Consider the following 18054-nt stretch of genomic DNA (forward strand, 5'->3'; position numbering starts at 1 on the left):
AAAAAAAAATGTTTCTGAAAATTTTCACTTGTAATTTTTATTAATTCTCACATGTGAAAGTTTTTAAAAATATTTTTTTATAATAATTAAATTGCTATAAAATTCTAAAATATCTGTCAACTTCAGTGTCATAAAAAAATCCAAAATATTGACAGGTGCCTTTTAATGTCAATATCATTATAAAAACACCGCAAAAAAAACATTCAACATTTCTTGCTTGAATAACATTTAAATGCAAAATATTTTTAATACAAACTGCGTATATTTGTGTGATAATTTTATAAGAAGATAAACATATTTACATTTTAGTACTCGAATAAGCTTCATTAGACTGCTATAGTTTGTGTTAAGTAAGCAAGTATAGTAAAACATGGAATAGTTATATTTTAGTAAACTATTGTAATGATTCGGAAATTAGTTGTCAACTGTCAATTTTTTTATTATTTTTATAACAAATTTATAATTTTTTTCAATTTTCGCATGTGAAATTTTTAATTAAATTTTTTTTGATAATATTAAAATTATAAAATTATAAAAAATTTTCTAAATGTTAACTTCAGTGATAATACTGAAGTTAGGGGTAAGCTGTCAATTTAAAAAAAAATTTTTTTTAAATTAATTACAATAAAAAAATGCTTCTAAAAATTTTCACTTGTAATTTTTATTAATTTTCACATGTGAAACTATTTAATTAAATTTTTTTTTTTAATAATTAATTACTATAAAATTCCAAAAAAAATTTTAATATCTGTCAATTTCAGTGTTATACTTCAGTGTCATAGTTTATGTATTAAACTGAGACCGGGTTCTTCAGAAAAAGCAAAACAGGTGCAATAATCTTACAAAATAGTGAAGAGAAATATAAAGTAGACTTCATTTTAAAATAATATTAATAATAAATACCCATCATTACATTGTTACACTAATTTGATATTAAATAATTCAAGGTCAATTATTTTAATTTTCCAGCTGAAATTGATGATGATAATTTATTAATTTATAAAAAGCATCTATTCTGTGAATATAATTTATACCCTCGAATATGCACCCCAGTAACAAGATAATAAGACAATTGTGATACAATGAATATTAAATTGAATATATATGCGACATAAAATACATTTGCGACATTCTGGCGTCTTTAACTCATAATAATTTCATAGATACTTATTATTATCATCATCGGAATAGAAGGAATATAATGATAGGGGAAATTTCAAAGTAGAAAATAAATTTAGTAGCGTCGCAATAATATATTATTTTAAAATGTATACGATACTTCCAGGGAGCTTTATTGTATTGCAAGCAATAGGACTTTGGAAACCTCACATACATCAAAAATACAATAACAATAGTTCATCATTAATATACAATTTTTGGTATCGGTTTCGTACATTTGTAATATTTTTTCTTATTTATTCTTTTACAATTACTGGAATAACTGGATTAATATTGACTACTGAAAATATTGGAGATATTACAAGTAACTGTTTTATATTATTATCTATTTTTGCTATTTGTGGTAAAATAGCTAATATTATATGGAGTCGCGAAACAATTATTTTGATATTAAATACACTTGAAACAAATCCATGCAAGCCGATTAATGATAACGAAATTATTATTCAACAAAAAGTTGATCGTTTTATTTGGTAATAATTTAATTTATTATTTTTAAGATTAATTTTAGATGAAGAAATTTTTTTAAAATTATAAAATTATAAGTGAATTTTTATAAATATTTTTTATCATAATTAATTCATTATAAACCCATAGCAAGGGGGTATACAGTTAAAACATAAATATATAAATTACAATTTAGTAGTTTACATAGAAATATAACTATTGCATTTGTCTTCATGCGTCTTTAATTCATGATAGATCTTTTCCAAACTCAACATATTTAATCTTCAGAAATACGAATACGAAAGTCTAATTTAAATTTGAGCTCAATTGGTCAATTAGCTCATGAGTTATAGCACTTTATAGTTGTGAAAATTATGGAAATTCAAACTTTTACTTATTATTTCTTATATAACTTTTGATTTAAAAAATGTATAAAATCTTTAAGATCTCTATATACTTCTAGATTGTATGTTAAAATAAGTGCAAAAAAATTTTTTAAATATTTACGAAATTAAGATGTCCTCGATTTTTTTATTTCATTCGTTATGTTCGTGTGATTTCATCATCTTTGAAGATTGAATAGAAAAAAATTGAGTGTAAGTTAGTTGATCATTAACATTTTCATTACTATTTTGTATACAGGGAAGACCTAGTTTGAAGTCTTAACTAGAGCACATATTTTTTTTTTTTCACTTCAAATGATCCTGCTAGGAGTTCTACTGATCACGCGGACGTACCTTTTTTTCTGAGGGTTTGCCGAAAATGATGTCACATTTTTTTTTTTAATCTCAGTGATTTCTTATTAAACATGTATCTTCAAGACAATAATAAGTTTGAATAAAATATTTCATTTTTTTTATTAAAAAATAATTGTTGAAAATAGACCATTGTTCCCGGAGGAAACCCATGTAACCCCTTAAATGCACTGAAAAAAAAAATTCTTGACTGGAGTGTAAATTTTCTTGGCTCAAGAAAATATAAAGGAAGATTTAAAATTTCTTGAATTAAGTCAAAGTCTCTTGAGACAAGATAAATTTCTTGAGCCAAGAAAATTTATTCTTGCTCCAAAATAACTTTTATTTTTCTTAAAATTTTCTTGGCGCAAGAAATTTGTTTTTTGTGTGTGTGCTTTGTACTTATCGAATAAAACTATTTTGTGTGCTGTCCAGGTTCTGGGGTTGAATGTATACTGCTGTGGGTTGAATGTATCTGAAGAACAATAAATAATCTTAATTTATTACAAAAATTCTAAATTTTATAATAAATTAATTTATTGTTTCAAGATATTTTTTTTCTTACCTTAAAATAATTATTTTCTTTAAAATAATATTCTTCTTTCAAGCCATTTTTTTCTTGAATCAAATGAACTTTTTAATTACTAATAAAAATATTTAATTACAGGCACAGCACACTTTTCTATGGAATATTAACAGAAATAACCGTATTTATGATAACATTTGGTACCTTATTATTAAAATTACCAATAGGTACTTTGCCATACGATACTTACCTACCATGGGATTATTCACACGGATTTTTATACTGGCTTGCTTATGGTTACCAAATAATAAGTGTCTGTTTGTCAGCTAACTCAGACATCGGCTTTGATACTCTTGTTCCAGGGCTTATGCTGCAAATAACCGCTAAATTAGAAATACTAAAATATCGTTTTATTAATTTAGTCGATACGCTTAAATTAACAACCCACTGGAATAGTAATAAAAATAATAAAGATAATTTGAAGATTGAAAATAAATTAATTGCTGATTACGTAAAGTGTCATCTAATTATTCTTAAGTTGAATTTTTTATTCATTTAATTAATTTATACTTATTATATTATTTATCATAATATTAATAATTATAATTTTATTGAAAATATTTATAAAATTGTTTTTTATTATTTCAGATTAGCTGACACCATTAACGAAACATTTAATAAAGTTATATTTCTTCAATTTTTTATAAGCTCTATTGTATTATGCATAAGTGTTTATAACTTGGCTATTTTAGATGCTTTTTCAACTGAATTTACTAGCATTGTGCTTTATTTATCTTGTATGTTGACGGAAATTTTTATTCTTTGTGCAGCTGGCAATCAAGTGACAATAGTGGTATTTATTATTTATTTTTTTTTTCAATTATTATTTTATTTTTATTAATTAAAAATGAAAATACAGACATCTGAAAATTTTCCTTATTAAAAATTATTATAAAATAAATTTTTAAAAAATTCTAAATGTAGATTTAAAAAAATTTTTTTTTAGTTCTAATTTAATTTAAAAAAAATTTTAAACGCCTGTTAATTTCAATATTATTAATTAATATGATCATTATATTTTAGAGTTCAACATTAAGTGACGCTATTTATAATACTGATTGGATAAATTTAAATACATCAACCGTGAAAAGTTTAATAATTATAATGAATCGTGGACAAAAACCAATTATTTTTTCAAGTGGAGGTGTTATTAAATTATCATACGATTCTTTCAAAACGGTATTAAATTTTCAATTAAAATTGAAATAATATTGTAATTAATATATATTTTTTTATTGTTATAGTTGATTAAAATGTCTTACTCGGTATATAATGTGCTACAACGGACCTGAAATAAGTAATTAATATTTTATTAATTATATTGAATTACACACTGACATATGATAGTATTTGGATGGTGATAAGAAATAATTATGACCCCTCGCGGTTTCGGAATGACGGTGAAATCACAGTGAAATCACCTTCACTGTAAATTCACCGTAAATTTACGGTAATTTTATAGTGAATTCACAGTGATTTTGTTCCATTTCGTCACTATGGTTTAGTAGTGATATCACTGTAGATTCATGGTAATCTCACAGAGATAACACCGTGAGTTCATTATAGTTCCACAGTGAATTCATAGTAATTTCACTGTGATTTCATTGCAACTTTATAATGATTTGATAGTCATAACACGGTGAGTTCATTATAGTTTTACAGTGAATTCATAGTAATTTCACAGTAAATTCATAGTAATTTCACTGTGATTTCACTGTAGTTCTACCATGATTTCACTGTGGCTTTATAATGATTTGATAGTCATAACACCGTGAGTTCATTATAGTTTCACAGTGAATTCATAGTAAATTCACTGTGATTTTACTGTAATTCTACCATGATTTCACTGTGACTTTATAAAGAAAATTAAAAATTCTAAAAACATGGGCTAATTATTTTGTCTTACGACGATTTTTTAAACCGATTTTTCATCAGATCTTAATGTTTTAAGATCCCAGGATCTATTCTAACTCTTTCTCGGATGACGTCCGTGTGTCTATGTATATAAACCTTGAATAATTCTTCAATTACTCAACCAATTAGAAGGCTGTTTGTAGTAGTTAATGCGGCATCGTTAAGATTTACTGTCATTAAGATTTATCTCGATTTAACCAAGTAGATTTTAAGTAATCTCAAAAGTAAGATTTTTAAAAAATTGATTCCTTTCTTTTGAAATTACTTATAGACTTTTTTTACCGGTTGATTCTAAATACTAATCAGCTGTTCCAATCGAACAATCATGTCGACTGCCGCAATCCATAGCAAAATCGGTGAATTCGTTTAAGAGACATCGTTAATGCAACATTTTCAAAAAAGTATTCATTTGAAATAACTTATTAATTTAATTTCTAATTCAATTTTCGTAGTGAAATAACATTTTTATATTAGAAGAGCTTTCTGTTTAAAAATACTGATTGAAAATAATTAATAAATAACAATTTTGAATTTTTTTTAATAATTTCAATTCTTTTCTTTGTATATGTAGATATACAGTTTGCATGGAATGACCGCTTTTCAATTCTTTTCAATCAGTATTTTTAATCAGGGCTTCATCAAATTTCGTCAAGCGGGTTACAGTAAAATGACGCTTCAAAAAAATATCACAGTTTGGAAATTGAATAACAATGTGCTTCTTTTAAACTTTAATAATATTTTCAGCTCAAGGATTTCTAAAATTATATCAAATATTATACATTTTTAGGAAATATTTCTGCATTGCCACAAAATATCAAAAGAAGTAAATAAACTCCCAATGTGTGAAGGAAAATTATATAATTTATTATTTCAAATCATAAATAGTTACGTACATGAACGCTTACAAACATAAATTATTTTTTATTTTACATTTTTACAATGAATATTTCGTCAACTTAACTCTACATATAGTCTGTATTATTTTTTTCTTAAAAAAAAGACAACATATACGGTAAAGTACCTAGTAGCTGCTCAGGAACTATTACCTGGACACTCCATATATTTGTGTATCTATATTTATAAATATAGATTGGTCAATTACTGGTTCATGAGCAGCTACTTGGTACTTTACCTAACATTTATTTAAGTACAGTTTTTTGCATTATTTACCTTATCTACCATAATATATACAAAATATATATATATATATATATATATATATATATATATATATATATATATATATATATATATATATATATATATATATATATTAGGGTGCTTTTTTTTTTTGACTATTTTTTTTTTTCGTTCCCATAGTAAAAATTTGATGGGAGTACCAAAAAAAAAATTCCCTGAAATTTTGGGCCCTTAATATTAATATTCAGTACTCGACCAAGGCGTGTAATGATTTCCCATTTAATGATGGTTTTAATAAATTACATCGATGTGAGAAATAACAAAAAATTTAATATTTATTTGAGTTGTTTCAAACCCAATTAAATAATGGTAAATATTTTTATCAGCTTTTTCACACATTTTTATAGCGCAATTAGTTTACGTAACCTCAAATTTAATGCAAAATACGTTAAACGACGTTAGGCCGCTCAGGACTCGCGAAGCTTTGTTCTTACTCTCGCGGAACAAGTACGCGAAAGCGAAGAAAGCGCTGCAATTAATCGGAAAATTTGTGAAACTCAGGTGAGGTTGAGTAATAACGTACAACGCCATGGTACCTAACGTAAAACAAAATTGATCAGTATCATAATACAAAGAGTGACGAAATACAATTCATCTAATCTTTGTTTTGGTTATTATTATCTTACTTTTTTTATAAACTTTGAATGTATTAGATGATTAAAAATGAAAAAAAAATCAGAGAGAAGTTCACAAAAAATTTTCAATAGGAGGAAAAAAAATTTGAAAAAATCCGTTTAAAAAAATTTTTTTTTAATATCAGTTTCAAAATGATCAATTATTCAATTTTTCAATTATTTGTTAATTAAAATATGGATAATTAATGATTGATATGACAATTTATAGTGAAATTAATTTATTTCACAATTTAACTCAAAAATTCCATACCGCCTCAACTTTAAACCTCTATATCTCAAAAAGTATCATTCGTAACGATTTAGTGCTTTTTTGTAGAAAATTTAATTTCCTACAAGTCTAATTTTCATTTTTTCCGTAGCTAGTGTTGTTTACGAGATAGTTTAAAAAAAACGCGAATTTTATGAAAAAATTAGCTTTAGTGGCCCGTACTACCCCGCAGGTGTAAGTTATGACTTTGCCGTAATGGATACTTTTGTAGAGCGTTCAATTTTAAAAAATACCTGTCCAAGTCCTAGATAATCCCATGAAATGCGGCTGAGTAATAAAATTCGAAAGAAAAAAAATCAAGTTTTACGTGTATTTTAAATGGGAAATCATTACACGCCTTGGTCGAGTACTGAATATTAATATTAAGGGCCCAAAATTTCAGGGAATTTTTTTTTTGGTACTTCCATCAAATTTTTACTATGGGAACGAAAAAAAAAAAATAGTCAAAAAAAAAAGCACCCTAATATGGATATTGCAGGGATTTATGTCCATATGCAGTAATAAAGGTCTATTTTTAGAATGCCTAAACAAAGATAGATATGCATCTCCAACAGATAATCAATTAAAAAAATTATTTAATGGTCAAGATTTCTATTTACAGATGATAAGAAATTTTCAAACTAATTTCAGAAATAATAATAATCCTTAATTGAGAATAATATCACTAAGTAATAATGATTTGAAATTATTTCTAAAAATAATAACATTAAATATTAATAATTTCAAATTATTCTAACTATATCAAAATAATTTTTATAATAATTATCTTAAATAAATAAAAATTGCCACGTCATAGGATATGTACAGATGTGCATATACATAGCCCTGTATAAAAACGTGGAACAGCCAGTTTTCCGGCAAAAAAGTAGGGATAGATAAGGAAGGAACCTCGGATCCCAATTGGACTAGAGTTTCCCCCAAAAGATGGAAAACATGGGACCCACCCAAGAATATAAGGGAGTCTTACTCTAAGAATTGGGAGTGCTAGATGAAATTCCCAGGCATTGATTTCGCTTCCCGATCCAGTCGAATTGTCTATTACTTTTGTTGTATCAAAATTGGTGTGACTATCCCATCAAAGTTTATCAGTGAGGCTATCCCACTGTCAATTAATTTTATATTCTTGGTCTTCCCAAGTTTTTCATTTATTAGTGAAAATTATAATTCTTTTATATGAAAGTTATTAGTGAAAATTGTAATTCTTTTATACAAAATTTTTGTGAAAACAAATTCTTTCGTGCAAGAGTTTGTTAGTAAAAATTAAAATAACCAATAATCACGAAATAAGGTACTGTAAGATTTAGGATATAAATATAAAATTTTTGTAGAACTTCATTTCAAAGAAAGAACTAAATCTAAGAATATTTGTAAAAATAAACACAAAAAAAAAAAAGATAACAGCTAATCTAGTTCCAATTTGAAACAAATTAAATATTTTATTTTTTACAAAATTTTGTTTTATTAAAGTATTTTTTGTCTTGCGTCCTTCAAACAAAGTCCCGGAATTCCCAGTCTATAGGTGTAATACACCTGGACTAAAATGTAATAATCACACTCTGAAGCTAGAGATAGTAAGTGGTGATTTATAAATTGGGAAAGGTCCCTATTGCAATGCATATACCTCGTCAGTTTATAATCTAACTGAACCTCGAAAATTCAGACGTAACAAAATCAAAATTTGTTGGAATTTACGTGAAAATACCCATCTACATGAATTTCAAAGCAAAAATTCAAAAGCTAAGATGTTCCCTCAATCAGATTCCCAGCAGTTTGTTTGCTTAATTAAATATAAGTTTTTATCTGTTTTGATCAAAACAGCTAGTTTTATCAACCTTGATTCTCTAACGAAAAGTAATTTACTTGAAGTTATTGCTCGATAAATATGTTCATTATTAAATGCTTGTCTGACCTGATTAAAACATTTGATGAATATGCCACCAATTTTTTCATCATTATTTTGAAATTTAATCATAGTAGTTATTGAACCAAATGTCCCATTACCATCGTAAATGACGCAATCACAGAATTTTAGGTTTTTGGTGCCTTCGGCCATATAATTTTGTCCATTCAGTTTCATTTTTTTGAAACATTCGATATTTGTAGGATTATAACCTACTCTTAATAATGCAGCTCGTTCTTCAGCTGTAGACATTCGAGTTTTCAATTTTCCCAAACCAACTAAACGATTTTTTACGCTACCGTCATTTTGCTGAAAAGGGACTTTGATTTGCTTCGCAATAAATTTTTTTGTTTCATGAGAAACTTTTTCATCGTCCAAGGCATTAATTAGAAATTTTTGAATGAGAAAGCGCGTTGCGATTTGGTCAGTTTGAGCAAAAGAACTTGTAACGAAGTCCATTATTTTTTTATTCATTGATTCGAATGTAAATGCTTCATGGACCCAGATTGGACCCCAGTTTCGAACAACGTCAACTAAATGCGCCATCAAGTGTATGTTGGAGGTCATATTTTCAACACCGAAATATTGTTGAAAAAGTTTTATATATGCTTTTAACAACATGTAACAACGATTTAATTGATCTGAAGTGATGCAGTCACTATTTAAATGATGAATGTTAGATGATGAATGATCAGAAGCCAAAAAATAAATGGCTTCTGATAAAAGTGCATAATGATGAACGTACTTTGCAGGCAATACTTCCGTTAGACATATTGGACCGTAGTCTAACCAATTACGCCATTCCGAAGCTTTCCATTTCTGACACGTTGTTATAGATCTTGGTTTACGTAACCGACATGATGATGGCTTAATAGCTAACAAGCACTTATCTATTAATTTAATACTCCCAGGACTTCCTACATAATAGGGAGCTTTAGCTATCGTAAGAAATAGCCGAGTATGTTGCCGAACTACTCCTAGGTAAACAGCGTGCATAGCTTCGACAACAACTCCATCGCGTATATTGAATAATGGCAAAGCTACTAACGATGAGATAGTTTTCACCCCATGTCTCTTAGTATTATTATCATAAGCGTATGAGCGTATGTTTTTTTCGCATACGTGGAAATAATTCGTTGATTTGTACATATATTGGCCATGCACTTAAATTCGAAGATTTGGCGACGTTACATCTATCAGTATTAAATGTAAAGGAAAAATTATACCATTTTTCTAAAAATTTTCCAGGTAAGCATTGAGATTTATACTCTTGTCCATCAAAAATATCTTCATATGCATCTGGATTTGTTTTCGTTCTCCAAAATCTATATTTCAGAGATTCCGAAATATTAGGTATCTTCATAAGTTCTTTAATTTGTGCAGTTAAACTTAAGTATATAAAATAGCCTAAATTTGATTCTGATGCACCACAATAACAATTTGTTTTTAATTTATTCGTCTCCTTACATCTTTCACCCAAGTAGTGACGACAATTTCTACAATAATAATGATTTGTTAGGATATCCTTATTACGACCTAAAACGTGCCACAATTGTTCTTTATTTGTTGGTATACAATTGGCATGATACTTCGATTTTATCCATTGCAATTGATCTAGAGTAGCCTCGTACGATAACTTGTGCCTAACTGACGTTGCAATTGCAGCAAGTAAGTGATCCTTAACAGTAATATTTTGTTTTGGAATCAAGGGGATGTCAAGATTCGGTTCTTTATTAATGTTAAGAAATGGAGAATCGAGCGACAAATTATTATCATTGGACCGGATACCGATTTCATCATCATCATTATCATCATCATCATCATCATCATTGTCGTCGTCGTCATCATCATCATAATTATTATCATCATCAAAATCGTTTCCATCAACATCGACATGATTATCAGCATCATCTCCATTATCATCATCAATATTTTCATCTATCACATTACAATTTAAGAGTGCGAAACTTATTTCTGGATGGATATCATCCTCATCGTCACTTCCATGTGGATGAACGTCATTCCTTACATTATATCTGGTACTTATATTACTGATGGCTTCGTCAGCTTCGTAAAAACAACCAAACTGATTTTCATCCGAAGAACAAGCATTTTCCATTCTTGTGGCATGATTATCTTCATGGTCTTCATCTTCGTGTAAATATCCGTCAGGGCGTACATCTTGATCATGTATACCTTCCACACCCATTCTTTCAGCTTGGTGGTCAACATTCTGAAATTATGAGATTAAAATTAATACATGTTGGAAATATAATCGAAATACTTATAGTTGTATGAAATAATTTATATTCTATACTACACTAGTGTAAAACATCAGGGTGTAAAAAAAAGTCAAAATTTTTATCGAGTTTTAAAATAACCAAGTCAAAGCTTGAAGTTCCAAGTTTGAAGATCCTAAGTGAAGTTACGAGAATTCTCAAAGCAAAGTCTATCGTTCAATACCTATGAATACCGTAAAAAAATGTGGAAAACGGCTGACCGAAAGGCCACCCCTGCAACTTCCCGCTAATTTTAGCGACAGTTATACGAACATTTTTTGTTCGGATGTTTGTGAACTCTATCCAGTAAGCAAATCGTATGCGTTATTTCAAGCTCTTCGATTTTAGAAATATAATTTTTTGAATTTAGAGGATCGGCGCTTATTTATTAAAATAATTTCAAATACAAATACAGATCTGTCTATCTACATTTATTTCCATTGGTAATTTTTTCATACATTAGGAAAAATAATTAAACATTAACGATATCAAGGCATATAAACATTTCGACTTTACATTATATATGGTTACAGGAATGATATTAAGGTTTAATTGAATGATAATAATTAGAACAAGTCATTTAAATATTTTAAAGATGTGAAATGTTAATTATATTTTTTTCAGTTGAAATTTTTTTACTAAATAACAACGAAGCTTTTTTTAGAATTATTTTCAAAAACTCAAAATAATTGATTAAAGATATAACAGTATTCATCTTTAAATAACATAAATGAGCGGTGTTCATATTATTGTAAATAATTTTTAAAGTTTGGAAATTTTGACGGTTTCGTAAAATAAAGTCAGTAAGCGACAGTCGGTAAGAAAATACATCATTACTATAAGTGCGAAAGGAATAAGTAGCTAATACCCGTTAGCGTCTTTCACTGCCCGATAAACCACTTAAAATTTGAATAAGAATAAAAAAGAACACTTTTATGACTGAAAATTAAAAATTGCTATAACTTTTGAATGGATAAGTCCATTCTTAGGTGATTAATGGTAATTTTTTTTATTTCTTTCCGTCAATGATATCTCACGAACAAATCTACCGATTTTCATGTGATTTGCAGCAACAACATATTTTTTTGTTGTCCAGCGCTGAATAGTGTTTAAAATTGATTAGTCAAGCGGTTTCAGAGTATTTCTAAAAAAATCGATTATTGCGATTTCTTTCGTCAACAATTTCTTGCAAGCAAATCAACCGATTTTGATCCGGCTTGCAGCGATCGATGTGATTTTTTAGAGTAGAGAGCTGATTAGTTTTGGTATCGATCGGTTGAGCCGTTTCAGAGTTATTCCAAAAATATCGATTTTTGCAGTTTCTTTCGTCAACGGTTTCTGGTAAGCAAATAAACTAATTTTGACCCGGTTTGCGGCAATCAACGTGTATTGTGATGTGAAGAGCTGATAAAATGTTGGTGTCGATCGGTCAAACCGTTTCAGAGTTATTTCAAAAAAATTGATTTTTGCGATTTCTTTCGTCAACGATTTCTCGAAAGCAAATTAACCAATTATGATCAACTCAGTCGCAATCGACGATGTTTTTTGAGCTCTAAAGCTAATTAGTTTTTGAAGTTGATCGATTCAGCAGTTCAGAAGTTATTTCAACAAAACCACATTTCAAAAAAAATTTTTTCTTCGTTTTTTTAAGATTTCTCAAAATCTACTGGTCCAAATCGATTCAAATTTTAAGGAAATCTAAGTTTGGTGGAGCCCTTTCCAAAGCCGCCAGGTACGATCAAATCGGTCAAGCCGTTCCAAAGTTACGAGCGAGTGACATACTTACACACACACATGCCCACACACACACACACACGCGCGCACACATACAGACATAGTGACGACTTCTCAGGAGTGTTCAGGGGAGGTTCCTAGGACTCCAGATAGTCGAAATCTGATGAGAACTCGATTTTTGCAAGACGGGGTAAAACCAATAACTTCCCGATTTTTAGAAAATTTTCAATTTTCTGAGCGGGTAGTTAAAAATTTGAAAATCGGTCGATCCTGCAGAATTTACCCCTGGAATTCCCCGTTTTTTTCGTGCTTTGAATATTCGAAAAGTTTTATCCTACGATGATCTGAATTTTTCCAGCTCAAATATACCATTTATTAAGATTTTCGACATCTCTGAGCTGTAGCTCACATGTAAAATCTTTTAATTATTGACATTTAACATTCAAAATTTTCGAAAATTCTTGGTTTCACCCCGTTTTTCGAAAATCGAGTGGGTATCAGATCTCGACGTTTTAAGGGCTTAGGAAGCATCCCTGATAACTCCCAGGTGTGTGTGTGTGTGTGTGTGTGTGTGTGTGTGTTTAAACCTCTTATAACTTTCAAACGGCTTAACCGATTGGATCCTACCAAATGGTATTCGACAGAGTTCTACCAAAATTAGATATTCTGAAAATTTCAACCGATTCGGACCGGTAGATTCCAAGAAATCTTAAAAAATCTAAAAAAAAAATTTTTTTCAAGTGTTTTTTTTGGAATAACTTTAAACAGCTTTACCGATCGACTTTAAAATCTAATCAGCTCTCAACCTTAAAAAGCCACGTCAATCGCTGCAAATCGGATCGAGATCGATTGATTTGCTCTTTACATAAGGTGAAAGTCCCTATTATGAGACAATGTCCCTATTTTTGATACACAACTGAAATATACGATAAATAAAAAAAAAAAGACCAGGTAAATTAAAATATAAAAATTAAAATAAATACATATACCACTAAGTTCGTAAGGCAATTTATTAATTTTATTATTTATTTATTAGATATTGTTTAAAAAAATTCCTAATTGCTAGATTCATAATCTGCACTCAAATTAGCATATAAAGAAAATGAAACAATGACAATTATCTAATTTTTCATTCTGGTCAATAAACATTGTTTTTGCCATTTTTATACGTATGTTATATATTAATTAAAAGCTAATGAATCGTAAATTTAGTCCGTACGAGCATTTTTATGATTTTTATGACGAAAATATTTTATTTCCCAGTGTTTCATAATACCTACAGTTATTCACTTGTATGTACGGTTTTATGAGACACTTTATCAGGTGTATCGCATAACTCGGACATACGTTTTTAGTTGTAGTCCCAGTTTCATGAGACATTGTATGTTTATCGCAATAATTATTAGTGTTAAATAATAATTCATAAAAAAACAGTGTGAAAATATAATTTAAAACGTTATTAATGCACATAACTTTAAATTATAATATTTAAGTAAGTATAACACATTAATTGAAGTGAAATTATAAACCTAACCTATAAAATTATGACAGCATGCTAATGCTCCAAACTAAATTTTGACTTGTTTCATTTTTATGTATATAATTGTTTATTCATATAATATTTCCCACATTTATAAATTTTTTTTTTTTTATATTTCAGATTATAAAAAAACAAAAAATTATTGAAGAATTTCTTATAAACATGGCAAAAAAATCAACTCAATTGAGAATTCGAAAACAAACTAAGTTGGTGAAAAAAAATGTGTTGACTTCTGACAATATTAATGTCAATTTAAAGAAAAAGAAAATTAAAAGATTAAATTATAATCAAGACAATGTTAAAAAAGCTTTAAAAGCTGTAAAAGAAACAGGTATTTCTGTAAGAAAAGCTGCTGCTGCTTTCGATATACCTGTAGCGACCCTAGCCAGAAAAAAAAATCTCGATCCAGAGAAAACTAAAAGTAAAACCGGCCCTGGAACAGTTTTGTCAAACGATGAAGAAGATAGTATTGCTAAGTGGGTATTACATCGGGCAGAGATTGGAGCACCTGTTACGAAGAGTGAGCTGTTGGATAATGTTCAGAAGTATGTGAAAACTATTAAAAAAGAGACTCCGTTTACCGATGATCGTCCTAGTCGTCATTGGTGGGAAAGCTTTAGAAAACGACACCTGGAGCTCTCAATTAGAAAACCACAGCAGTTAAGTGCAACTAGAGCGGCTGTTACCCAACAAGATCTCCAAGATTGGTTTACAAACAACCAGGAATATCTTCAAAAAAAAAATCTATTAAATATTCCCTCGAACAGAATCTTTAATTGTGATGAGAGCAGTATTCAGTTGTGTCCTGATGCTGAAAGAGTGCTTGCTGCAAAGGGAACTCGTGCGGTCTATAAAATTGTTGATGGAGGAAAAGAAGCTTTGACAGTGTTATTCATGTACAGAGCCGATGGTATTCGTGCTCCCCCCATGCTCATGTACTCATACAAAAAAACTGTACCAAAGAAAATCATTGAAAATACTCCGAAAGGCTGGGGAATTGGTATATCTGATAATGGCTGGATGACATCTGAAACTTTCTATGAGTACATTACAAATGTATTCTACCCTTGGTTGGTGAAAGAGAACACACAATTTCCCGTTCTTGTGTACATGGATAATCACTCATCTCATTTAAATTTACCACTGGTAAATTTTTGTCGTGAAAAACAAATAGAGTTAATTATGTTACCACCAAATTCCACACATATCATGCAACCTCTTGATATTTCGTTTTTCCATCCTTTCAAGGAAATTTGGAGAAAATGTGTACCAAAATGGAAGAGTCAGCAAGGTGTGACACAACTCACCAAAGAAAATTTTCCCCTTGTTCTTCAATTTACGTTAGATAACATGCCTAATGCAGAGAAGGTTGTGCAAAGTGGATTTCGAGGAGCAGGGCTCTATCCATTCAATGCTAAAGCCGTGGATTATGATATTTTGAACAAGGGGAAAAAATGTGAACAAACTCTCAACAATAATGACACCGAAAATAGCCATGAGGTTACCGAAAAACAAGGATTTTTACAACTGTTCGAGAAAAATTTACCTGCAGGAATACTTCCCGATTTTAAGAAAGCAGCCAGCAATGGATTATGGACCGGTGACATTGAAAAAAAAGCATTGTTTGATTATTGGTTAAATATTTATAAAAAATCGACGGGTATTTTAGACTAATAATTATTTAAATTTATTTTACAATTATTAAGTATATACTTAAATATTTTTTTATTTTATTTACAATTAATTTTTTCAAATTTTATATTTACAATTTTTTATTTTTGAAATCAATTTTCAAGCTAAGATGAATTTAATTTATTATAAATATGTTACTATTAATATTAATTACTTTTTTTTTTAGTTGAAAATATTAATTAACTATTTTTTTTGTAGAAAATTAGATGAAATAATTTGATATAAATTCTTTTTATCATACACGTTTACATTATTTTATTAATAGATAAAATTCCGAAACAGAAGCCAATAATCATGAAGAATGAAGTTATAAATGACCCCAGTATTCTAGAAAATTTGAAAAATAGGTTGCATATTAATCAACAAGAAGGTATTAATTCAGAGATTAATTCCTTAATAAATAGTACATGTACAAGTGTTGAAGAAGATTCAATAAAGTTTGGAGTACACGCTGATGTAGAGAATAATGGTGAAAAATTGCAGCCTCTTATTATTTTTGAGGAGCATCTTGACGTGATGAGTTGCGACCAAAATGATTTTGTTGGGAATAATGATAGTTATGAAGTTGTATACGATCAGCCGGTTCAGATCATTAATGAAGAGCCATTGATTGATACTACTCATACGTCAGAGATTGTTAGGAATTGTCAATTAACCGTTACAAATTCAATAGTTCCTTCGGATAACAAGAATTTACATTTACTGAAAGAAAATGATTGTGAAGCAATCGATAAACAGAGTTCAAGCGTGAAAAAAATTTCACCAAAAGCTGTGAGACAAGGTAATATAAAATTTTGTTTAACGAATAATTTATAATTAAAAAGTTATTTAATAACAATTTTATAATATTTAATCTTAGATAATTCGCCTAAAACACCATTGAAAGAAATTTTTACTCTACCTGTCGAATATTTGCCTAAAAAGAAAAGGAGCCGAGTTGAAAAATCTGGTAAATCAAAATTACCTTCGGCTGGGACTTCGGATGAATGGTATACTCTTCAATTGGAAAAAGAAAATTTAAAAAAGCAGCAGGAGGAGAAAAAACAGAAAAAAAAACAATTACAGGAAGAAAAAAAAAATTAATGGAAAAAGTAAAGGAACTTCAAAAAAGAATGAAAGAGGAAAAATAAACTACTTTATACATTGCGTTAATTATTTGTTTAATCTGTAGAAAATTTTAATTCGCTGTTTTAAAAACATTTAAATTACTGATTTTATATAAAAAATGATCTCATATTAATAAAAATATAATTTAAAAATCGTTTTGTTTATTTTTCAGCTGTCTCATAAATAGGGACCTCTATCATGAGACAACAGGGCCATATGTCTTAAAACTGTCTCATAAAAGGGGTCATAGAGGTTGCTTGCAAAAATTGTTTATTTTAATTTATTTTTTAGTTAAAATTGAGTTTAAATATTAAATATCAGTCTGATAATCATAGAACAATCGTATAACACTATTCAAATTGTATTTTTCTCTCAAATACATTTTCAAATCGTACAAATGTTTAACCTACCTTGAAATATGTCTCATAATGGGGACTTTCACCTTATCAATGACGAAAAAAATCGAAAAAAATGCAAATTTTTAAATTACTTAAAAATGTTTCTGAAAATTTTCACTTGTAATTTTTATTAATTCTCACATGTGAAAGTTTTTAAAAATATTTTTTTATAATAATTAAATTGCTATAAAATTCTAAAATATCTGTCAACTTCAGTGTCATAAAAAAATCCAAAATATTGACAGGTGCCTTTTAATGTCAATATCATTATAAAAACACCGCAAAAAAAACATTCAACATTTCTTGCTTGAATAACATTTAAATGCAAAATATTTTTAATACAAACTGCGTATATTTGTGTGATAATTTTATAAGAAGATAAACATATTTACATTTTAGTACTCGAATAAGCTTCATTAGACTGCTATAGTTTGTGTTAAG

At 28.4% G+C, this 18054-nt stretch overlaps 3 protein-coding genes across 3 annotated transcripts; 2 read left to right on the forward strand and 1 right to left on the reverse strand.

Moving 5' to 3' along the window:
• The first annotated feature begins 1238 nt into the window (after nt 1–1238).
• Nucleotides 1239–4238, forward strand: LOC141534572 (odorant receptor 46a-like). The gene is made up of 5 exons (XM_074254001.1): nt 1239–1652; nt 3028–3423; nt 3535–3739; nt 3970–4125; nt 4191–4238. Exons 1-5 carry the CDS (start codon nt 1267–1269, stop codon nt 4236–4238), a joined length of 1191 nt encoding a protein of 396 aa, XP_074110102.1. The 5' UTR covers nt 1239–1266.
• Nucleotides 4239–9819: 5581 nt separating this feature from the next.
• LOC141534849 (uncharacterized) lies at nt 9820–17794 on the reverse strand. The gene is made up of 2 exons (XM_074254447.1): nt 17626–17794; nt 9820–11096 (listed from the first exon to the last, which is right to left on the reverse strand). The coding sequence occupies exon 2, from the start codon at nt 11070–11072 to the stop codon at nt 9951–9953; it is 1122 nt and encodes a 373-aa protein (XP_074110548.1). The 5' UTR covers nt 11073–11096; nt 17626–17794; the 3' UTR covers nt 9820–9950.
• LOC141534848 (uncharacterized) lies at nt 14200–17378 on the forward strand. Its single transcript, XM_074254446.1, has 4 exons — nt 14200–14368; nt 14537–16076; nt 16374–16889; nt 16968–17378. The coding sequence occupies exons 2-4, from the start codon at nt 14579–14581 to the stop codon at nt 17189–17191; spliced, it is 2238 nt and encodes a 745-aa protein (XP_074110547.1). The 5' UTR covers nt 14200–14368; nt 14537–14578; the 3' UTR covers nt 17192–17378.
• Nucleotides 17795–18054: the final 260 nt, after the last annotated feature.

This window comes from Cotesia typhae, unplaced genomic scaffold, assembly GCF_013202065.1.
Source record: "Cotesia typhae breed Kobodo isofemale line unplaced genomic scaffold, CoteBio_Ctyphae scaffold_13, whole genome shotgun sequence".
In the NCBI taxonomy this organism is placed as follows: domain Eukaryota; kingdom Metazoa; phylum Arthropoda; class Insecta; order Hymenoptera; family Braconidae; genus Cotesia; species Cotesia typhae.